The sequence below is a fragment of the Eptatretus burgeri genome, chromosome 8 (assembly GCF_056783735.1).
Source record: "Eptatretus burgeri isolate ZD-2024b chromosome 8, Ebu_testis_v1, whole genome shotgun sequence".
NCBI classification, from domain to species: Eukaryota; Metazoa; Chordata; class Myxini; order Myxiniformes; family Myxinidae; genus Eptatretus; species Eptatretus burgeri.
Window position 1 is genome coordinate 10327465 of NC_140968.1, and position 24809 is coordinate 10352273.

The window sequence follows — 24809 nt, forward strand, 5'->3', positions numbered from 1 at the left end:
GTGATCATCCTCTCTTAGGGATAGGACATTCCAGGCACCCACCCGAAGGGACCGCCTCAGGTTAACCCAAGGAGACCGCCGTCTGGTGGACGACACCTCAGCACCACTCCGACACACTCTCCCGCAATCTGACCCAGGGATGTTACCCCGTGGTTTCCCTCCTATCAAAGATTGGGGGTCCCGAAGGCTTTGCCCCAATCCCGTCATCCGGTGAGCTGCCCTATGAAGGGAAGCTGCACAGGAGGTACTCCCACGGAGTGGGTTTTCAGATTTTTTTGCGTTTTTTCGTTTTGCGCAATGAAGGGTTTTACGGTGGCCGGAGTGCAAATCCTGCCACCAACCTCCTAATAAGAAGTAACCCAACTGCAGGAGGACGTCTGCAGACACAGTTGGGCACTAGATATGGATGATCGTTGGCTCACAAGGAGCTCCTCCGCCCTTTGATCTGGTCTGCGACTCTGGTCAATGGTATGCAGTGTCCCTTGAGAGACAAAATTCTTCTTTGCCCTGCGGTGAGTTCCAAGACATCCACCGGCAACATCAAGGACGGTGGTCTTAAAGGCGCTCCACAACTCTTCAGGACCCCCCAAAGCACCCAGACCCCCCAAGTGTCCACTCAGCCTGTTCGCAAACTCCTCAGCTACTCTGAGGATTGTGATGGCTATTAAAGATTGTGATGGCTATTAAAGATTGTGATGGCTATTAAAGATTGTGATGGCTATTAAAGACACACTTACCAATGAGGCAAATGAGTATTTTTGATCCTTTTCCAGCAGCAAAACGAGTGTGTCTGTGAAGAGTACGGCCAAAATCTCTGCGATAATCGGGAAGCAAGAAATCAAAATTAGGTGATGTTTACTTACTGTAGAATACATTTCAAGATGCTTTCACGAACAAGCAACACCACAATGCTTTGTAAGCTACTCCAGAACATCAAGCAAACTTAGACGCATGAGGAGGCCATTTGGCAGATCATGTCTGTGCAATGCTCACATCCCAGCACTCCCACATTTGCATTTAGAGCCAATTATCCAGCTAAAGCCAAGTAGGGCATATGGCCAGGGCACAAATACAATTGCCGACTCTTTCGCAAATACAGCGTGAGAGATTTAACAGCCACAATAAAAATACATATGTGACTGTCTGTTTTGTAGTCAAATCTGAAGGATTGTTTGTTTTGAGATGCAGCACCTCCTGCTGGCACTTCAGGATGGCAATTTTTATTAATATTAATGTCCATCTCAATCAAACAACTCCATGGTGGGTAAGCTCTCAACTGAGCAGTCTTGTTAACCCAGATATAAAATAAAGTTCCTATCACGTGTAACAGGCTACAAGGCATTTGCTTCCAAATGATTTGCGTCAGTCACAGTGCATGAGGTAACATACCGCGGAGGCGTCCTGCCGGCGTTCGGATCCTCAGTGGCCCGTCATGCACCAGCTGTTTTGCCAGCATATCAGCACGAGAGAAAGTTGTTCCAGGACACACCCTTGCCACTGATTTTCCTTCCATGCGGTTGTAGATTTCTATGAGGCGCTGGCGCTTGCTGTTCTCACTCACATGTTCATTCACTGCACCAATAACACTCCTCACGAGGCTCAGTGCCTCGGAAATCTCAGTGTGCTCCGTTGTACCTTCTACGACATTGCAAGACCACCACATGACCTCTCTTAAAAATAAACAAACACTGATGCATACATAAGAGAACTTAATCTATTGACAATGCAGAATACGTACCTTTGGTAGACTTGATAATACGTTCAATGATGACGGGATATTTGGTAATGCGCTGCGTAACAAGCAAAATGCACTCCTGCACACCGAGCCGGCGAACCAGTGGCTTGCTGCTTTGCCTCTGGCGCATAAACAATACAGCAGCAGCATTCATCGTTACAGTTTTGCACAGACAATGTGACAGGTATAGAAGTTTGCTTTGTTAGAATTTTTTAAAAAATTCATCCCAGATCATACTGTATCTGCAATAAAACAGAATTTTATATCATTTGCATAATATCAGGAAAAGGAGCATCATTAATACAGCACTTTCGAAATGACGTATTATACCAAAGAATGTTTGGCGCGCATGCGAAAAAAAATACCCAGGAAATGTTAGTGTTCAGGGCATCATAAAATACAGCATATGTGTGTGCTAGATACTGATTGTGACTAAAAATGGCTCACAGCGCTTCTGAAATAAGCTGAAAATAGTTGGGAAAATACCTGAAAGAAAGGGCTGTGCCTCTGCACAACAAAATACTTGCAGAACTCTCTCAGCTTACTGAATGGGAAGTTGCTCGTACTGCAAACCCCCAACCACGTGGCTGGTTCAAGGCTCGAGTGGACGGGCATTTGCTGCATAAACCCCCGATAATCGCGACCAGTGAATGGACTACACATCCACATTAGGTGTTTCTGAACACCGATTGGAAGGACATAACTGGGTCTTTGAATGTGCAAGGCAAGTTTAAAATGATAGATTTTTGCATCCATTGCTAAAAGTTGAAGCATCCATGTGAATGTGTGAGATATATATATATATATATATATATATATATATATATATATATATATATATATATATATATATATATATATATATATATATATATATATTTACGAATTTGGGAATTCGATTGCACACAACATTCAGGTTCCTTTAGTCAGCTATGTCGATAAGTGCTTGTTCCCGAGATAGCTCACCTTCCGTTGTTTAATGTTCAGAAATCGACTAGATGCGCTGCGGATTGATTTAATAAGTGGGAATGAACAATGGAGACATCCCTCCCCCTCTTCTGCGAAGAGGAAGAACCACCCTGCCGTCCCGTGACTCATGATGTCAACAACTCCCTCCCACCCGTGGCTGAGCGGGGGATGGAGCACGAGGGCATGAGTCATGAGTCACGCCGGGAGCGGGGGAAGGGCGGGAGAAGGAAAAGAGGAGATATTTTCTTTTGTTCGTGGGCAGAGTTGGAGAAGGGAGTGGAGAGTAGCCGTTCAGCAGACCTTTGGGTCCTGTTTGGCTTCGGTTAGGGTTGAGGCCTTCGGAAGCTTTTTGCTTCGGCTGGCTGAGTGAGCTTCGGCTGAGGCCTGGCTTGGGAGGAGGCTTTTTGCTTTGATGGTTCTATGAGCTTCGGCTTCTGCTTGGCTCGGGAGAGCTTTTTGCTTCAAGCTGCCCTGTTTGGAAGGAAGTTAAGTCGGTCGCTCGGCTCGAGCTGCGAGTGGTGGCTTCTTCTTCTTGGTTCATGGAGCTCTTTGTTCTCCATTTTGGTTCCCGGCTTGGTGCAACTCATCAACCTCTTCGTGGAGGTGGTTCCTCGGAGAAGAGACGCATCGACGGGCAGGATCGGCACCTCGTCTCACCAGCACGTGCTGAGAAGCGCGGGAGGATTCGCGGGAGCTCGGGAAGGATCGCGGCTCGGCGATTGGATCCAGCTCGCTCTCGCTGAAGCCTGGGTCCGAACAACTTGAAGACCACACGAGGTGGAGAGGTTCGAGATAGGTTCTGGGTTTCAGCTCACCTGTCCTCCGAGCTGGAGCTCGTTACTAAAGGCCTCTGCCACCATTTCTTGGGTGTGTGCATACGTGTGTCCGTGGGCCCGTCTAATAAGTAGGAACTTACTGCTGTTAAGTGCAAGTGACTACATAATAAGTAGACAGTTGTAGTTCTTTTGTCGTGCTTTTGTTGCTTGTATAATTGCATACGCGTTTTGCCTTGTTTAATTGCATACGTGCTTTATTATAATAAATGTCCTTGTGTGAATGTAAACCTGTTCGTTGCGTCCATTCCCTCATTGAACTGCCCCATCTTGCACTCGGAATATAGTTGGTTTTTAAATAGCCGGTAAAATGATCGGGTCCAACGGGACTGCGCGATAATACCCCGCTCGGTTATCCCAAATGGAAGCGAGCTGCTTAAGCGGCTTGTTTCCAAGCGGTCCCGTTGAGGTACAATTTCTCGGTCACCTACCCACGCGAATAATTAGGGAAATCGAAGATTTGGCGATCGGACCCTGTAGCGCGGGTAGAGTCCGGACAAGGTTGTGGTGTGGTTAAAAACACACCCGTGGCTGGTTTCCGGCATTGATCCGGAAAGCCGCGACTGGATTGTCCGTTCGGTGGGCGAAGCGACCGCTATTGGTTAGACGCGGTCCCTCGCACGCCGACGGGCGGGAATTTCTACAACAATATATATATATATATATATATATATATATATATATATATATATATATATATATATATATATATATATATATAAAAGGGCAGGAACTCCACACGACAATTAGGACGCCTCATTTGCATAAAATATGATGAGCGGAAGAAGTAAAATGAGTTCAGGACGACATAGCTTCAGGACGATCTTTATTTGGACAAGCTTTCGGCCAAATAGGCCTTCTTCTCGGTCTTACTCAATGAGAGCGAGTGTGACACTCGTTGAGGAAGACAGAGAAGGCGGCCTATTTGGCCGAAAGCTTGTCCAAATAAAGATTGTTCTGAAGGTCAGGTCAGGTCAGGCATCTGCCTCGGGGATGGCCAGACGGAGGCCCCTGAAATACCGGCGGAAAGTGGACGCAGCGACGCGCTGCTCTGGCGCATGCTCCCACACCTGTCCTGAAGTGTGGCTGCTAATTGTATTAACAGGAAATCACACCTCTCAGTCTCATCCACAGATATTGCTCATATTTCCTCGATTTGCGCGAGTCCAATTTGCATTCAGGAATAGAACAATTGCGGTTAACCATGACGAAATTTCCACTCTTTCGTCTAAATACTGAAAATGATGTTTAAAAGACGACTCAAATTGAGGATTTCGTGCGAACAATTGCAGATTCAAAGTGCCCAACGAGCCGAACCGAGTCAATGTAAACACAGTGCGTGCTGAAAATGCCTCATTCAGCATTAATTCGTCATTTCGAAAGTTGCATATTATCGATAACAGCATCAGGCATCTGATGGCATCTTCAAGTACTTTGGATCGTATTGTAGTGGCATCACCCAAACAAAGATATTTCATTGCACTCTTAGCAATTCATGGTCCTGAAAGCTTAAGAGTCTGTGCCTCTAAATAAGCTATCCCCACTTTCCACTCCCCTCCACCCCTCAAAATCAAGAATACCAAATGAGGTCAAAGAAAAGATTCTCCTCAAAACCATCTGAATATCTTTGGCCAAAGCAGAATGAGAAAAGTCAAAAAGAGTTATTTAGTACCAGTCAAGCATATCGACGTAATTGCCATCTCAGCACCCTGCATTTATTATTTGCGTGCCCGACTGTTGAACACAGTCGTGCATACGAACACGGCTTCCAATTTATCCAGTTTTGTTTTTCTCTGAACTGACTCAAAACAAGCTGCAAAATGTTAATAGAGTCATGCTCCTCAGCACTCTCTTAAAACAATCATGTTGCAGTCCAAGGTTGACATTCCCGAGATGAAAAAAAATTGGAGAAAAAAACATTTTATGTTCATGAGAGCAAGCACTGAAGAAGCATCGTCACCATTAAGGACTATCATAATCGCACAGCACTGACGGACGATGCACCTCTAAATATGACTCACCTATTCCCCCGACCTTAAACCCAAAGCACACTGGTGTGTTGACAGAAATAAAAAGAAAGTGAAACTGTATATTGTCCGTAAATGCAGGACCTCAAAATGGGGCTCACCCGGATGAAGTTTTGGAACTTTCGTTCTCGTGCAAGCATCTCCTTGTAGAAAGCAACCGCGTTGCAGTGCTGGCTGCAGAAAGTGCCATAGGTCTCTTTCATGAGCCGCCCATTCTCCCCAGAGAACTGTACACAAAGGCAAATATAAAATTAATGGACAGGGATTATATTTCAAAATGAAAGCAACAGAATAGAAATAAAAGGGTGCAAAGTAGAACACAAAGACTCGACAAACTGCAAGTGGAGACCACACCTGCCCCATAAGTACATCTCCAAAACGAAGCACAACAAAGTTACGATCGCTATCAGTAATGAGGCTTTCGCGCCTGCGCTCCAGGAGGCGTGAAATGAACTGGGTATGAATCTCCAGGAGGTCATCAAGGCATGGGAAGATGCGCTCAAGGAAGTCGTTCTTCCACTGCAGCTCCTTGCGCATGCCTCGTGCAAACACCTCAGACATGATGCGCAGCGTGCGAATGTGGTGCATCTCTGTCTGCATCAGCTCTGCAGGGATAAGCAGATGAAGACGACAAAAGGCACAACAACATAAAGTGAAGACCTTTGTCTTAGGTCCTCAGAAAAAAAAAACAAAAAAACCCCAAAACAAACACACCAATTTTGGCAAGTAATAGCAAGATGATGTTTCCATAAATAACCAAAGACAAAAACCTTAGAGTGGAAGTGTGCAAGCTGAGAATTTTAAGCATCAGCTTCAATGTTGCCTGAGTGGGACGTAGCTAGAAAATGAGCCTGATCAGATCAATACCAGTGACAAGAAGCAAACTCCAACAAAGCTGACCCACCATAGATCACATCCTGCCTCTTAATCTGGTCCTTGTTCTGTGTTTGCACAAAGTTTGGATCCACTGCAACACTCCAGGAGTCAGCCTCAAAGCATCGAGCTTCAGCCTCCAAGCTTCCCATGAGATTACACTCGATCACATCCTCTCCTGAGAAATTCAGGGCAAAATTACAAAAACAAGGGAAGACAAATAAGAGCACAACCTTTTCAACACTATTTAGTGTGATAGTTGCTATCACAACGAATCATCCCACTAACCACTTGCAATTTTGAGAGAAAAGCTCCTTTCACAGCACAGCGTTCCCTGGTTTTGCTTTTCCTTCCCTTACGAAGGAGAACAATAAATCTGCATTGTGATTCGATTCCAAAATGTAAGCTGTTAAAAGCTTCACCTTTGCACACAAAGCAGGAAGTATAAATGAAAGAATATGCATTTCAAATTGCACTTTCGAAAATAATTTTCTTCACATATATTCTGACTTGTGCTGCAATCAAAATATAACTTACCTTCATCAGTGAGTGACTCCATGGAAGTGCCCTTGATGCGACTGAAGAAAGACAGTGATTCTGTGGATTGCCACCTACTACGATGCAGGCCATTCCGCTCTCCACCCGATAATCCGCTGAATATATGGGACGGAGGTTTGTAATGCAGGGGTACAAACAAAACACCAGATAGGTGTTACCAACATCATAACCATAATCCTTACTATAATTGACGGGCCGGTGTTTGCGTGTGTTTGTTTGTCACGCTACTCCTCCTGCAGTTCTGGGCTGATTATATAGGATCAGCATGACCCCAATTAATGTATGAGGGTGTTGTTATCTTTGCCGGTGGTCTTGGCGGTGAAGGAGGGGGACACAAATTCTCAATGTAAACGTGTATCGTGTAGCGCCGCCTCCAGGTAGTGGAGGGTATTACAAGTCTCCACCATTTACAGAACAGTATTCCTGTCCACACATTTCCCAGTGCAGTGAGGCGTTTTGACTTATAAGCAGTCGTTATGTTAATGCTTCATGCATGAAATCCAGGTTGGTTTTTTATGTCTGCACAGAGCTGTCAGATGACTATACACACTGTACGTCCTCCCTCACCCCTCATTCTTCTACCTCTATTTTGTGCATCGGCCCCACTGTTTGTGTGTCCCCCCTCTCGTTATACTATTCCTTTTGTTTGGTTACGTCCTGATCAGTTCCATGAACTAGCTCTTCCACAAGTCTTAACTTTGTATACAAAAATATTTTTAAAATTGTTTTAATCTCTCATTCTCCCTTCTCTGATAGCTGAGACCCAAAACGGCAGTAGCTGGGTGATTCAATTCATACAGAAACTAGTTTGTGTCTGTACTCCACAAGTTACAAAGAAAAGCACTACTGCTGGGGTTCATCTCATAAAATAAGTAAACAAACATAACTGTAACTGCTGCTGAGTTTGAAGTTCAGTAATCTTCAATTCCATTTTCAAATTTGGCCAAAAAGTAAAATTAAAACATCCATCAACTAGAAGGGCACTCGGTAGAGCGTACACGTCTCCCACGTAATGCCTGATCCACATGAATATATCGGGTCCAATACATTTTTGAAACATCATGCTATACAGTACGTTATTGTTTTGGCCATATCTCTCAATGGTGAAGAATCAATTTAAAAACTAAATAATTCTCGTATCCAGGTCCAGATTCGGATCTTCACCAAAATCGAATCAATTCTTCCTTGTCACACACGCAACATGTCCACCAAGTTTCGCCCGAATCTGTCCACAACTCTTTGAGATGTCGTGCTATATATCGTTGTTGGCCTTATCTCTCAATGGTGAAGAATCACTTTAAAAATTCTAGTAGCTGGATCCGGATCCGGATTTTCACCAAAATCTAATCAGTTCGTCCTTGTCAAACACCCAACCTGTCCACAAAATTTAATCCGGATCCATCCCCAACTTTTTGAGATATCCTGCACACAAACAAACAGACAAAAAGGGGTGAAAACATAACCTCTTTCACCTTCGATGGCGGAGGTAATTATGATCGAATACTTGGGGGAAAAGCACAACAAGGCAAAGTAACATCTCTGGGCAGGATCATGCTGTATTTTAGAAACAAAATTGAGGATCAGGGAAGAGGTGAAGACCTGTGCAAATGTGTCCTTTAGTCAGACATTGTCGATGCTGGCGATTAGATTAGCTACTCTGGCATAGCTTTTTCCAATTTTAACATGGGGATGGGTTGGCAGGATGGCCTAGAGGTTTGCACACGAATCTCGAAGCTGGCATGCCTGTATTTGAATCCCGTCCCAGGCATAAACCATCATCCTGGTGTTTCACAGGCAGGGTGATTCATCAATGTGTGTGCCGTCCCTCAGATGGACGTTAAACTGGAAATCCCATCTGCCGGCATTCGTTGGTGGACGTTAAAGATCCCACAGTGTCGTTCGTGAAGAGTAGGCGAGCTATCGCCGGTACCCTGAACAAATTCCAAAATCCTGCCCTGACATTGTCAGTTGCATCAGCAGCATAGCCGCACCCACCCTCAGTCAATGATGTTACCCCACAGCATTGTGCTGCATTTGATAGAAGAACTTCACAAATGAAAACCCAGCATTGGCTACTTCAGAAATAAAAACAGCACAGAAACAACATGTCACCCATCAGAACCAACTTAATGTATGGCTCTCATTAGAACAAGGTTGTACTCTATTGGCATCATCCTGAGTGATGAGCCAAAGCTTACACATTGAGCTGAATAGTAGAAACACTCTTTGTGAGAGATGATGGGCAGAGTCTGCTGCGAGAGGACGAGAGATTCAGCGGGTAACGCAAGCCATCTCCTCCAAGGTGAGTAGACTGAGGTCGATTTCTGGACAGACCATCTGTATGAGGAATGAGAGTTTGAGTCACATCAAGCCAACTGCCTGAGAGTTCACATTCAGGAACTGTGCAGTGCATTGTTTCAGGGGACAAAGCAAGCTGAATTTCCTGTTCCCTCGTGAACATTACTGCTAAGTGCACCAAATGTACAGTCATTCAGATACAGGTACAGGCCGAGCCAAACGTTTGCATTAAAAGCCGAAATTTTCCCACAAATACTGCAAAAGAAAATGCATACCAAAGAATGAAGCTTGAAACTCTCACTTAAAATATTTCCCCTTCATGTTTGTCGTCGTTGTGGATGTTGTCAATTCCACGCAGATACATATCTCACTTTTCATTGATGGAATCCTTCAACTTCAAGAGCATTTTGCATAAGCATTAAACCAAGCACTTGCTTGTCTTGTTGATGAAGACATCAAGTTTTTAAGAATGTACTGCTCAAGAAGGTTGCTTGAATAAAGTTTCACAAACTACTATAGTTGCATTCCACGCTTCTCATTTTAGGCTAGTGGTCTTGCATAATGCCACGCAGATTGCATTTTGTGAATCTAATAAACCAACTATACAATACAATACAATCAATTGTAGTGCGTACTTTGGATTCCTTTCCAGACCTATCCCAAACATTACCTCAGCACGTGGCCAAAATCATGTGCATATTTGTAGTTAACAGTGGCTCCAAATTTGGCCGGCTTCCATGGCTTGGAATATTGTTTTGTCTTGCTTGAAGTTTTCTTTGGCACTGCAAATAGCTCGAAGCAAGCAGTTTTACTTTTGCTATACAAAGCGGTTTCCTCTCGAGGTTGACGGGGCATGAACTTAGTGGAATCAATTGGGACCTCGTCGGGGGGGGGGGGGGCAACACAATACAGCATAAGAAAGTGGAAGATGTTCAAAGATATAAAAGACAGGAGGCAGCAGAAATATATTACACACAATAGCAACATGAGGAACAGAGAATAAATTATCAGCGCGAACCAAAGAGGTTTTAAGCAGAGTGTTAGGGAGGAGTGGAACGAAAGATATTTCTCACCAACAAACACTCGAAGCATGATGCTACGTTTCTTGTCCGTTTGTCAAAGAGATAAAGTAAAAATCAGAACTCAGACTCAACGGTGAAACATTCCCACCACAGGAATGGTGTTTGCATGGGAGGCGATGCATGCTGGCGTCAACTCGTGTGGCAATAGTCGTACGAGAACATAAATATCTGGCACAACAGCAAAAGAGCGATTACATACGAGGGGTGATCAGAATATTTGTGGCCCAATCTACTTGTAGACATGGTTGGATAATGAAGGTTACAGAGTATAAAGATCTATCCTTCCTATCATGATAAGTCTTGCAAATTCCAATTTTCTGATTGTAGGTTTTGCACAGAGTAGACTCAAAGTAGGGAAACCCCCAAAATTAAGTCAAAATGGAGAAATCAGAGCTCCAAGCTGTGATAAAGTACCTGCACAATAAAGGCTTGCCTCTCAAGCAAATACATATGGATATGGTAGCAACATTAGGGGATCATCAGGTCAGGTCAGATTAGATTTGTAACTTACTACAGGTACCATGTAAACCTGTACTAACCTGTTTCATGGTCGGGTTGTCGGCGACTAAACCGTCTCCCCCACCCAGTTTGTTGGTGAAGAGGGTGTATGATATGGACACCCAGTAGGATTTAAAAGAAAAACCCGGTCAAAGTCTCTGCTGTCATCTGAGCTCAAGCGTTTGGACATCGGTATTGCAGCACTCTCTGAGGTTTGGAGACCGGATTGCAGTGAGATCATGATGGGTGGTTACACCTACTATTGGTCTGTTCGCTCTGATGGTTACCATGCCCAAGGAGTTACAGGAGCTGTGTCCAATAAGCTGACTCCAATGACAATTGAGGTAACACCGGTCAATGAGCGTATGATGCGAAGGATTTGTCACTCTTTGGGTGCCATGTCCCTGGTCTCTGTATATGCTCCGACTGAGGCGAGTGATCTCACTGTGAAGAATGCATTCGATGCCGCACTCGAGTCTGTGGTTGATCAGTGCCCCAGGCGAGATACCCTTCTAGTCTTGGGGGATTTCAATAAATCAACTGGAACTTATAGGGATGATTATGAAACTTGTGTTCATCCCCATGGGTCTGGAATTATGAACCAAAGTCACACTAAGTTCCTTAACTTTGCAAGAAGTCAGGGACTTAGGGTGGCTGGTTCATGGTTTCAGTGCCCACAAGCTCATCACTGGACTTGGTATTCCAATGCTGGTGGTGTGGCAAAGGAGAGTGACCATGTGCTCATTGATGGTCGCTGGAGGATAATCCAGAACTGGAGGGTCTACCAGAGTGCTCAGTTCCTCAATACTGACCACAGGCTTGTTGTAGCAACTCTTAAGTTGCAGCTCAAATCCAGGAGAATGGTACCATCTCAGCCGAGGCTACATGTTGGCAAGTTCAAGGATGAGAGGGTCGTTGAGTTTGTGAACAGGCTGAGTGGAAATTTGAGAGGTCTGGGTGTTTTGGGGAATACTGGAGAGTTGTGGAGTGCCTTCAAGACCACCGTCCTTAATGTCGCCGGTGGATGTCTTGGAACTCACCGCAGGGCGAAGAATAATTTTGTCTTTCAAGGGACATTCGATATCATTGACCAGAGTCGCATGGCCAGGCTAAATGGCAGAGCTGACCTGTTCAGGGAACTGAGGCATAAAACTGTATGTTCACTAAGGGTGGACAAGGAGGCCTATGTGTGAGGAATCTGTGAGGGGGTAGAGCATCATTTGTGGTCAAGTGATTCTCGTCCTGCTTACAGGGGAATTCACACATTACGTTCCTCCAAGCCATCCCTCGGTGCACTGCAGTTAGAGCAGAGGGTGGTGGGCTCTTGACAGAGGAGTCCGAATTGAAGGCCCGCTGGGCCGGTTACTTTGAGCGGCTGTACCAGGCTGATACACCAGCTGTTGAGTTGGATATCAGGGGAGTTACTATCCCTATGGCTGACTCGACAATAAACTGCGGTCCACCTTCGTTTGTGGAAACACAGCCTGCAGTGAACCGGTTGAAATGCGGTAGAGCTTCAGGGATCTGTGACATCCATGCTGAACTTCTCAGGGCTTGTGGAAATGCTGCACTGGTGTCAGCACATGCAGATCTGTTCTCCACTTGGAACACAGGAATCATCGAAACGGATTCGGAGAGGGTCCTTGTTGTCCCCCTCTGGAAAGGGAAGGGTGACCACCAGGACTGCAACAACGACCGAGAGGTGACGCTGCTCTTAGTGCCGGGCAAGGTCATTGCCCGGATAATTCTTGATAGAGTTCGCCACCATCTGCTTGAGCACCAGCGTCCAAAGCAGTCAGGCTTTACACCAAAGAGTTCAACGATTGACTGTATCCTTGCTCTTCGGGTCCTCACCGAACGCAGGCGAGAGTTTCGGCAGGGGATGATTGCAGCCTATGTTGATCTCTGTAAAGCGTTCGATTCAGTGAATCGGGATGTCCTCTGGAGGAGTCTTGGTCTTCATGGGGTGCCACCAAAACTGACCAATCTGATGTCTGAACTATATTATATGCTGGTACTGAGAGTGCTGTGAGACGTGGTGGTTATTTCCATCATGTGGTGGTTATTTATTTCCATCCGCTGGTACCTTCGACTTATTTCCAGTTGTTACTGGAGTTCGTCAGGGTGTGTACTGGCCCCCACACTTTTCAGCACTTGTATGGACTGGATTATGGGGAGGATGTCGGAGAGATCAAGTTGCGGTGCATCATTTGGGAATGTCAAGATCTCTGACCTTGATTTTGCAGATGATGCAGTTATCTTTACGGAGACTGGATATCCTTGTGGGGTCCCTCAAGGTGCTGAATGAGGAGTCGCATCCGCTCGGTTTACGGCTTTCCTGGGTGAAAACTAAGATCCAGGCTTTCAATGACATCTTGGATGCTGCTATCCTGTCTCTTCCTGTTTGTAGCGAGGATGTTGAGGGAGAGATTGACTAACCTTGGCAGTGATATTCATGTCTCAGCTGGCTGTGAGCCAGAGGTCAACAGACGTCTGGGTCGAGTCTGGGGAGTCATGGATTCACTGGATCATGGGGTGTGGTGCTGCTGGTACCTGTGCGGAAGGACGGAAGTTCGAGTCTTTATGTCCTTGGTGCTTCCAGTCATGCCCTATGGATGTGAGACTTGGACTCTGACCAGGGTTCTGAAACGGAGACTTAATTCCTTTGATACCAGGTCTCTTCGGAGAATCCTTGGCTTTCGCTGGTTGGACTTTGTGTCCAACAAGCAGTTGCTGAGAGACTCAAATAAGATTTGTTACCCGCATAGTCTGTGAGTGTCAGCTGCGGCTGCATGGACATGTGGCTCATTTCCCTGACGCTGATCCTGCTCCCCAGATTCTCTCAGCGAGGGAGCCTCGTGAGTGGAGGAGGCCAATGGGCCGACCACATGCCTCGTGGTTGCAGCAGATTGATCAACATCTCAAGGAGACGGGGATGGGCCGGACATCTGCCTGGGGGATGGCCAGATGGAGGCCCTTGGAGTAACCGGTGGAAAGTGGACACAGCGACACGCTACTCCGGCGCATGCTCCCATACCTGACCTGACCTGACCTGCTCCTTAATATTCCATGGTAAAGAACTGGGTACTGAGCTCAAGCATGGTGGAACAAGCACCGAAGAGGAACAAAGATCAGGTCGTCCTGTTGAGGTGGCAACACCAGAAATGGTGGAACATGTGCATGAAGTGATGATGAAAGACAGACAAGCAACCACCAGGCACGTAACTGATACAATGGGTGTCAGTTTTTATTTGGTACAAATAATCCTCACAAACAAATTGGGCATGGCTAAGGTGTCAGCATTCGGGGAACTCACAGTGCTGACAGTGGACCAGAAAAGAGTTTGTCTGGACATTTGTCGTGAGCTGTTGGACCATTTTCATGCCGATTCAAACAATATCCTAAAGTGGATTGTCACACAGGATGAGACATGTGTTCACCACTTTGACTCTGTTTCCATTGCATACAATGTCACTTGATCTCAAACAGGGTCCCCACCCCCTCGGAAGTTCAAGACGACATTATCGGCTGGAAAGGTCGTGGCCACTACGTGATAATGGTAGACTTCTTAGAAAAGTGAAATACTATTAACAAGGAGTATTAGTCTGATGAAATGCACTGGTTGTGTGATGGCAATTCAGCAAAAGGCGAGGGGAAACTCATCCGAGGTGTGCTGAATTTCCAGGACAACACCTCTCCATACAGCCCAACTTCCGGTGGCGACTGCTGCTAACTGTGGGGATGAACTTGTGCAACACCCACACTACTCATCAGATCTAGCCCCACCCAACTTATGTTTGTTCCCTCACCTGAAACAAGCTCTGCAGGGGGAACAAATATGAGAACAACAATACTGTGATTGCAGCTGTAGAGGACTTCCTCGAGAGGCATGACAAGGAGTTCTTCAGAATGGGCATAGCCAAACTAGAGGACCGATGGATGAAGTGTCCATTCATCCACATTCATGCCACGCCCACGCAATGTGTCTTGTCATTGGTTTGGTAAATAAATTGTCATAACTCGGGAACCACTTGTCCGATTAATATCAAACCTTGAAAAGGCACATCCTCAGGGCCCCACCAATATACCTGGCAAGTTTCAATTAGATCGGACCAGTGGTTGTTGAGAAACAGCGGTCACACACACACACACACACACACACACACACACACACACACACACACACACACACACACACACACACACACACACACACACACACACACACACACACACACACACACACACACACACACACACACGTTTGTTAATCTAGCATGATCTGTGACAACATTTTCTGTAACCAAGAACCGGATAGAGTGAAGCTGTCTTCTTATATATGCATTGAAAGGCAGAAGAGTTGACATAGGGATTAGACAGGAAATTGTAATCCGTATGTGTTCTCCATAAAACGAGACAAGGCACCAGGCAAGGCAAGGAGAAGGTTGCATTTGGATGAGACAGTGCTTCGTGAGAGAGCCGATAAACCCAACTTGCGGCCTGTGCTCCGAGTACAAGGCGTCCGGGCACAGCACCAACCATCATAAGGAGCCTGAGATCACGATGCCATCAGCAAGTTGCAAGGTGCCCTTTGCGAAGAGTAAAGACATCTCAAAGTGTTATTTGTGAAGCGAAGGCGAGTTATCGCTGGCACCCTGGTTAGATTTAAAATTCCTGTCACTGTCAGTTGAAGGTTAGGCCTGGCCAATCAGATCAAAAGGTTTTGGCTAAACCCGGTCCACGGCCGACCTGATAAGATGGTAATAATGTGGCTATTAAAGAAGTAATAGAAATATACAGTAGAATCTGGATAATAAGCGTGTGCATGAATTTAAACGCATGTGAAAAATAAGCGCACACGGGCCTCCCTATTTGATCCATGTTAAAAATAAGCACATTTAAAAACATCATAGGAAGGCTTTGAAAACTGAAAATATTATCAACTCAAACACTCCAGTCTTTCGTGTTTTATTGGCATAAACTTTAAGTACGAATTTCTTACACGTCTCGTACTGGGACTTACAAGAGTTGTACGTTCAAAACAACGTTGTTCATCAAGGGTCGAAAATTGTTATTTTACGACCCTTTATCATAAAGGGTCATAAAAGAACATTTTTCACGATCAAAATGGACACGCCAGTGAAGCGTCGATCATACACCCGTGAAAAGATCGAGATTATCGTGTTTTCCAACTCCTGTAAGAACCAACACTAGACGTGTATGAAATTCGGACTTGACAGGAGAACTTTGAACAATATTATTTCCTCATTCTTCACCATTCACATCAGAGTGTGAAAGGTTTGAAGAAGATAGGGAGTGGAAGACGGGCTTTTTACCCGGACATGGAAAACGAACCAGTTACGGGGCATAAACGTATACGTGCTCGAGGACTGAAACTGTTTCAGTATTTGTTTCCGAGGTACCGACAATTAAAATTGCAATGACGTAAAAACTGACATCTATGCAGCCAATCTGAGCAACATTTACCATTATAAGCGCACGTCATGGATTTTTGAATATGTATTATAAGCACACGTGTGTTCCACTAAATCTAACAATAGGCACATATGCTTGTTATACAGATTCTACTGTATATGCAGTGCATGGCTAATGTGGTTATTATTATTCTTCACAAAAACCGACATATTTACACATTTATATTCTTTGATGTTACCGTCATTTTGTTTGAAGGACTTTTTTTTTTTTTTACCCAGACTTACAATAAAACAAACAAAACAAAAAAAAGAGGTCATAGAACACCTTACCTCATGCTGTGTCGAGAAAAAAAAGGACATGGGTGGAGTATGCAAGCAGCAAATTTAACTGGTTGAGATGACGTAAAATGCCATAATATTTTGGACTACGAAATGGAGGTTTTTGAAAGTGCTAAAAAGGTGATTTGTATTCTAGTGTTCAAGTACATAATTCAATTGAAATAAAATAAAGATTTCAAAGGCTGTAGAAAAACTTTTTTCAGAAGTTGAAGGTTGTAGAAAAAAAAAAAAACTTTTTCGGACGTTTTCTGCTGTTGATGCAGTGTCTTTTACAACACCTTATTTAACATGTTAAATTAGTTACTCATACTTGTTTGTGTCCTTTTTGACATCCCCAAAAACAGTAAGTTTCCTGTTTAGAATGATTTTCAATTTTGTTTGATGCCACACAGACACAGAGACGAAAATAAATAAATAAATAAATAAAGTCTCTCGCTCCTCTCTGCATTTGCACGATCAGGACAAATTCAAAGCTAAAGTACTGATAAACAGGTTCGTTTTCCGTTTCATGTTGCGATTCTTGCTCAAAATACAACATCCAATTGAAATTAAGGTATTCCTCGATCATAAACCGACGTTTGTTAACAGATATAGACAGACAGAGAGACAAAGTGAACTAATTGCTTAAGCCCACTTTTCACTTCGTGCGTGCGGGGTAAAAAATGAGCAAATGAAAATAAAAGCAAAATACCTGCCTGGTCCAAAATTACAAATAATCATCTCAAAGGAAGCTCCAACACAAACTTACATCGGGAAGTAGCCTGGAGGAGGTCTTTGGTGGAACCTGAGCGGAACTGCCCACGGCGATTCTATGCAAGGGGGGAGGGGGGGATGAAAACAATGCAGTTTTTGAACACTCTCAAAGCTTTGTCTCAGTTTTGAAACTCAGAGAAAGGTAGATTACAGCTGAAAACACTTGCGAATGCAACAGTATATAAAAGTTCCAGACAAATATAATGCATGAGAGAGTTCCAATAAGCCACAATGGTATCCGAGATAATGATCCTCATGAGGGGATGGCACCAATGGGCGGCCCAAACGAGGTCTCTCCGTGAACTATACAGACTGACGGTGCTATGTCGGTGTCCTCAAAATGAAACTGTGACGATCATTGTACTGTGAAACAATGGCAGTCCGAGTCCTCCCCTTTAACCACCCCAATGACACAAGCCAACTAATTTGGTATTAAATGGCACATGTAGCTATTCCAAAATTGACTTGGACCAGATGAACATCCAAGTTATGGAGCAATGACACGGGTAGCATTCAGACATGTGTGCAGATTCTGAGGGAGATGCAAATTACATGAAAATTTCCACCATCACCCAATTCAGACGACTATAATTGTAACATTATATGATGCACGTTTGATTTCCTGATTGGGTTTCTTTCCTCAATAATCATGGTCTGCACACACAAGATGAGGACATTTCTGAATTATAAATCCATCATTTATTCACAATGTACACATTCCTTAAAGCATGATTCCAAGTTTATACTGCAACTGGAAAATTGTCACAGAAATACAACAAAGGAGAGTTTGTCAGTCATAATAGCGTAATCATCTCAATACTCCACCATTGTATACTGTATGAGGAAATGGTGAAAGTGGATGAATAATCGAAGCTTCACAGAACACTTTCCATGGGATTCACACGAGCAACAAGACGCAATTAACAATTCACTTCACCCAATTAGGAATGATGGGATTTGCTTCCTATTCCGTCAAGTTTACCTAAATCAAGTTGTTCGCTTGACGGATTTATTTAATCTGGTGCCGGTGTCGTGCAGGCATGATGGGCTGAATGGCCTCCTCCTGCGAGCAAATTTCCTTGTTGTCAAATGCAATGTGCTAAAACCAACATCGAGCAAAAGAGAAAAATGAGAAAAACTCCTTTCTTCACAAGGTTGGCGTACTTGTTTTTACGATAAAAATGCATGGCAGCAAATATACAACTCAGCCTCTGCCTCAGGAGCAAAAAAAACCTCTGTTTCGATCGAGATCGGTAAATTTGGTCAAAAAAAATTTGCCGGGTCTCAAATCGGCTTGGAACTCGGATGAGTTTGCATTGCATCAAGCGCATGTAAATTGATCGCATGTGGGACGTTTCACCTCAAACTAAGCTGCATTGACAGGTGCACTCCATACGAATACGCTCCGAGCAGAGTTGAGACTCGAGATGTCGATGACGGAGAGAAATCGGCAAGGAACGGTGCTTGCCACAGAACAGGTGCACCACACAATGTCATTGCAAATAAATGCAAGTGATTAATTGCTAATTGATTTGCGGCAAAAACTTGCCAATCATTTAATTTCTTACGTGTTTATAAATATAACAAAGTGGCACACAATGGGAATGAAATGAAGACATACATTGCCGATAAAAATTCTACACCCCCTTTCAAAATTTTCGTCTTTTGTTGCCTTATAGCCTGGAATTAAAATCCATGAAATGAGACTTTCTCCACCTTTATTTACACATCATAATGCACAACTTCCAAATGAAAAACAAGTTCTACAAATTGCAGAAAATTAATTAAAAATAAAAAAACTGGAATAACTTGGTTGGATAAGTGTTCACCCCCCTGAGTTAATAATACTTGGTGGAAGCAACTTTGACTGCAATGACAGCTGTGAGTCTGTTGGGATAGGTCTCTAGCAAATTTGCACATCTTGATTGGACAATATTTGCCCACTCTTCTGTACAAAACTGTTCAAGTTCATTCAAGTTGCGTGGGGAGCATTGGTGGACAGCAATTTCGATTTGATTTAGGTTGGGGCTCTGACTGGGCCACTCAAGAACATTTATCTTTTTTGGTCCTCAGCCACTCCAGCGTAGCTTTGTGTGTGTGCTTCGGGTCGTTGTCATGCTGAAAGGTGAACTTCCGTCCCAATTTCAGCTTTCTTGCAGAGGGCAGTAGGTTTTCTTCTAGGATTTTTCTGTATTTTTCTCCATCCATTTTCCCTTCGATCCTGACAAGGGCCCCAGTCCCTTCTGACTAGAAACATTCCCATAACATGATGCTGCCAACAACCATGCTTCACAATAGGGGTGGTGTTCTTTGGGTGATGTGCTGTGATGGGTTTGTGCCAAATAACGTTTTGCATTTAGGCCAAAAAGTTCCGTCTTGGTTTTGTTAGACCACAAACTTCTTGCAACATGGCTTCAGAATCTCCGGAGTGTTTTTTTTGCGTACATCAAACAGGACTCAAGGTGGGCTTTTTTGAGTAATGGCTTCCTTCTTGCCACCCTTCCATACAGGCTATACTTGGAGTGCCTGGGATGTTGTTGTCACATGCACACAGTGACCAATCTTTGCCATAAAGGCCTGTAACTTTTTCAAAGGTGCCATTGGCCTCTTGGTGGCCCCTCTAATCAGTCTCCTCCTTGCTTGGTCATCCAGTTTGGAGGGACAGCCTGATATAGGCAAGGTCTTGGTGGTACCATACGCCTTCCATTTTTTAATGATAGTCTTGACAATGCTCTACGGGATATTAAAGGCCTTGGAAATATTTTTATACCCATCCCATGATCTGTGCCTTTCCACAACTTTATCTTGGAGGTCTTTTGAAAGCTCCTTGGTGCTCATGGTTGAGTCTTTGCTGTGAAATGTACTACCCAGCAGAGGAAACCTACAGGAACCGCTGATTTTATTCCAAAATAATCAGAATCACAACAATTTAACACAGGTGAAGGCCAATTAACTTAGTGTGTGATTTTGAAGGTGATTGGTTACACCTGAGCTAATTTACAAATGCTATAATAAGGGGGTGGACACTTATCCAACCAAGATATTCTAGTTTTTTTATTCTAAATTATAATTTTCTGAAATTTGTAGAATTTGTTTTTTGCTTAGAAGTTGTGGGTCTGTCTGGAAGAGAATGTGTGTAAATAAGTGGAAAAAGCCTCATTTAATGCAATTTCATTTCAAGCCAGAAGGCAAGAAAAGGTAAAAAAAAATTTAAAGGGGGTGTACACTTTCGATAGGCACTGTAACATAAATGTTGATGATGAGTCGTTCTGACCAGCCTCGAACCCTGTGGCTAATTGGGTTTGTTTTCTACCATTTGCTGGTGGATGTAACTGCAATCGTGATGTGATCATGAATCATCAGTGCCCCAGCTCACTACCAATGAGAATTTGAGAAATGCAGATGTTAAACATGCACGTTAACACATACGCATCAAGAGCTATTGCGTGTGATAGCTGCTTTGTGAACACATATGTGAATACATACATACAGTGTCGTTTGACAACTTTTCAAAATATCATGGACGACAACACAAGATTGAATTATGTATCCTGGAAACAAAGGTTTTTTGGGGGGGGGGGGCGGGGGGGGGTTAATTTGAGGGCATCAATGTCACTATAATTTACCGTCCATCCATCTGTCTGTCTGGGACCGCAAAAACGGCTGAACCGATCGCAACTATTTTTTAGGTGTGTAATCCTGGGACCCCTTGGAGTAAAATAGGCATAACTATAATAACATGACCCCCTTGACGGCTCCAGTAGGGAGCGGGTGCTTCTCGTTTGTTAAATTCATCAACTGGCATAGTAAGTGAATAATTGTAGACTTCAAGTAGTCTAGTATAAAACAATGATATAGAACACTTGTGTGAGAAATCCGATATTCAATTGCCAGCAGAGCGTATGGCTGAGTTTGGATTATCTTCTAGCGGCGTTGCGGAGGTCGAGCGGAGTTAACGCAGAGCACGCAGTGCCGTGAGATCCATGAAAATGGCTAACAGAGCTAGACAGGTAACAGTTGCAATGCCTGACAGGAACATTTTGCTTTGAAACTCACAAAGAGAAACAAAATGACTATTCTATAGCACATCTGATTCATATACTGATGCACATTACCACCGCACACACTTGAAAAATACTGCAATTACTTCATTTTATCTGACTAGAAAGTATCTGAAGGGATAAGGGGAAGCCTCCAAAAGGGGAAGCATTGACAAGATTTGGAATGTGCTATTTTATTGCCAGCCTCTTGGATGCGACGTTATGGTGATGCCAAACACACAAGGATGGGATGGAGCATTTGGTGCTCCCATTTTAGCACTTAGCTTGACACAATGCTGAGGTACCAGGGTCAAATCCCATTGGCTGTATTGATTTGTGTATTGCCATACAGACTTTGCAATTTACATTCGATGTTCTTCTCATTAAACATGGGGCCGAGGGGTAAATTGCTATTTCTTTAACTCTTTAAAAAAAAAAAAAGATAAATAAATAAAAAAACCCGAAGTACTGTTCTCTCCTCTGGGCTGGAACTTCTGCTTCACATCTTGCTCAGCTTGACACCTTGGAAATCAGGGCCTTCAAGATTATTGGAATAACTTGCAACAACGCTGAGTCTCTGGGCCTAACACTTTGCTGTCACAGTCAGGTCAGTGATCAGTTTTCTACTGCCTCCTTTCTGGTGTTGCACCTCTGCCCTCTCCATGCTTTGTTCCCCCCCCCCCACCTCCCCCTAGGTTTCTGCAGGGGACATGTTGTCCACCTGCAAGCCCCTTCTGATGAAACTCCTAAAATCCAGAATCTCATCCACTCATTTGTTCCTCTATTTTTTCTCTCACCGATGGAACCAATTTCCACATTCTCTTCAATCTCATTCTTGCCTCCACGTCTTTAAGACATCTGTTCGCCATATTCAAGACACCAGAAATGATGCAACCAGCAGCCACAGGCTGCATACGAAACACTAACCACCATCTCAGATCATCCTCATCCAAAACCATGACCTTTTCTACCCCCATTAAATCACTTCTCCACCCCCTCTGCTCCTAAATTTCCACTTTTTCCTTCCTCAGAGTTTGCTCCTGTATCCATCTTGTCTACCCCATGCATCCTCCCCTACTCACTCTTACCCGCATCCCTTGTTTGTCGGTCTCCGTCTATTTTGTCCCTCAACTCTGCTGATGGAGTTCCCCTCTTTCTACCGTTCCTTTTGTTATATTGTGTCCTGATCCATTCTGTGTTCTAGCTCTTCCATGAGCCTGACTTTGGATACAAAACAAAAAAAATGAAAATTTTAAAATCTTTTTTTTCAAAAGCTTCCGAGACTCGACGATAAATGTACTTGAGCTACTCCATGGGGCAATTAGATCAGTTATAAAAGGGTGATGGGAAAACCAGTGAGACGAGTTAAGGCCTTTGGAGTGACGGTCAAATAAGACAACCTTAACGGTTCATATCTTGATATAAGAGTTGAAGGAGTGCTTACCCGTAGCTTGGCTCTTGAACAAACAGGTAGTCCATCTCTACATCCCTTGTGTACTTTAACACTACAACCTAAAGAGAAGGAAGCACAAGGATCAAGGGATGAGCAACAGTGGTTCGAGTATTACACGTCCTACATCAGCATCATAAATGTTCTGTTAATGAATTAAACAAAAAAAACATAATGAAACGATTGGCAATTAACTATTTGAGTTTATGATGAGCAAAAATCTGTGGCGCAAGTAACATGGGAAGGTTTGGAAAGGGACGGATTAAGAATAAACTAGAGGGTGAGCACTCGGTAGAGTGCAAAACCTCTGCCGTCAATACTGCTGGGTCACTTAAGTGAACCTGATATCCTATTCATTGTAGGTCAAAACGGATCAGACTCTACTGAACCACGATTGAATAAACGAAACTAGATCGATGTGCATGTAGAAATGCCAAAAAAAAAAAAAAACAATTTTTTTTGAAAAAAAAAGTTGCAAAATTTCGAAAAAATATTTTTTTTCTCTAACAATTTTGCCGACCTCAGAAGGATGACAGGCTGAGTCAACCCCACCTGGTGTTAATTCAAACTCAGGACCCTAATATTCCAAGCCACCACCCTAACCACGAAGCCAACACCAGGCTGCAGTGAACACATAACAGTTTGTTAAAAGATTAGCCTTTAAAAACACTACTGAAATCATCCTTATGAAGGAGGACAAACAAATACACACTGTCTTCTACAGGACAAAATAACAATTGCAGGGTGTATTTCCAAGATTATACAATTGCAAGCTCAATTTACTTGCATTGTAAACAAATAATGCATGGAGCTTGATATTAAAGGGCACACTATGAGGAAGACAAAAAAAAAAATGAAAAACTATTTAAACATTTTAAACAGCAGGTGGAAGCAAAATTAAATGCGTGAAGAAAGCGTGCACCTTTGCTCGGCGTGAGCATGCCATCGGGATGCGAACTGGAAGCAAAACTCAACGAGCATGGTCGACAGATTGAAGTGCTTTGGTCTTGGAAGAGAATGCTAACATCACAGTGCCATCTAATCAAAAGGAATACAGCTCAGTGGTAGCAAGGTGCGTCGTTAGCTTTGTGTAATGCAGACCACCTTATCCAGATTTGGTCCCAGATGCCCAGTACGCCGCAACGGCCTTCCTCTCTCAAAAAAGGATTAGCTTGGACGGTTGCCTGGGCTGATTGCCCTCGGTTGCATCAGACTTGCACAACAAATCTTTATTTAATGACATTCAAGAGCTTTAATAACTTTCCTTGAGATGCACAATTGGTACAAATGGAATGGACAAGGTGAGGCAAAGAAATTAACGATTTAAACCTCCAGCAACAGTAATTCGTCTCAGCCATGAAGTAGTTATCCATGTTAGAGTCTCAAAAGACAAGGTAGATGTCAGGAGTCAGATTGTGAATGTCAGGTCTTGCACTACCATGCCTCCTCCACACCCAACCATTTGGCATCCACAAAAAAAAAAAAACTATATCCCACCTTTTCAGCCCAAAATGCTCTTTGCTGCCAGATTACGTAGTGGTCTGCATAGAACAGATAACTTCACAATTACACCCCTCCACAGTGTCTGGTCTGGGACCAAAAAAAACAACTCTCCAACATGTTGGGAGTGTGACAGCAAAGCACCAAGATATTTCACTTGCGAAGCACCCAGGCAATATCATCTAATCGAACAGTTGCAGCCAACAGGAAGTGGTCGACCACAGGGAAATGACAGCAGCCGAAGCAAAGGACATCTCTGTAAACGTTTGCGGAACTTTTCCACTGTTGAACCGCACACCCAATTTTCAGAATACTGTATCCCACATGACTTGCCACCAAATTCTCACCAAGGTAAATTCGAGACACACACACACACACACACACACACACACACACACACACACACACACACACACACA

The 24809-nt window shown here is 43.8% G+C and overlaps 1 protein-coding gene and 1 pseudogene across 5 annotated transcripts in view; one reads left to right on the forward strand and one right to left on the reverse strand.

The window, feature by feature from the left end:
* LOC147021076 (rho guanine nucleotide exchange factor 2-like) overlaps nucleotides 1–24809 on the reverse strand; it is a 174660-nt gene that overhangs the window by 52767 nt on the left and 97084 nt on the right. For all 5 annotated transcript variants that reach the window (XM_085890811.1, XM_085890812.1, XM_085890809.1 and 2 more), the window contains 10 exons: nucleotides 22885–22952; nucleotides 17396–17456; nucleotides 9194–9332; nucleotides 6975–7090; nucleotides 6469–6615; nucleotides 5919–6169; nucleotides 5666–5791; nucleotides 1739–1856; nucleotides 1390–1638; nucleotides 738–814 (listed from right to left, as the gene is read on the reverse strand). In XM_085890811.1, coding sequence (XP_085746937.1) covers nucleotides 738–814; nucleotides 1390–1638; nucleotides 1739–1856; nucleotides 5666–5791; nucleotides 5919–6169; nucleotides 6469–6615; nucleotides 6975–7090; nucleotides 9194–9332; nucleotides 17396–17456; nucleotides 22885–22952 — 1352 coding nt within the window. The remainder of the gene's footprint in view (nucleotides 1–737; nucleotides 815–1389; nucleotides 1639–1738; nucleotides 1857–5665; nucleotides 5792–5918; nucleotides 6170–6468; nucleotides 6616–6974; nucleotides 7091–9193; nucleotides 9333–17395; nucleotides 17457–22884; nucleotides 22953–24809) is intronic.
* LOC147021077 (protein GVQW3-like) lies at nucleotides 10754–14427 on the forward strand (annotated as a pseudogene).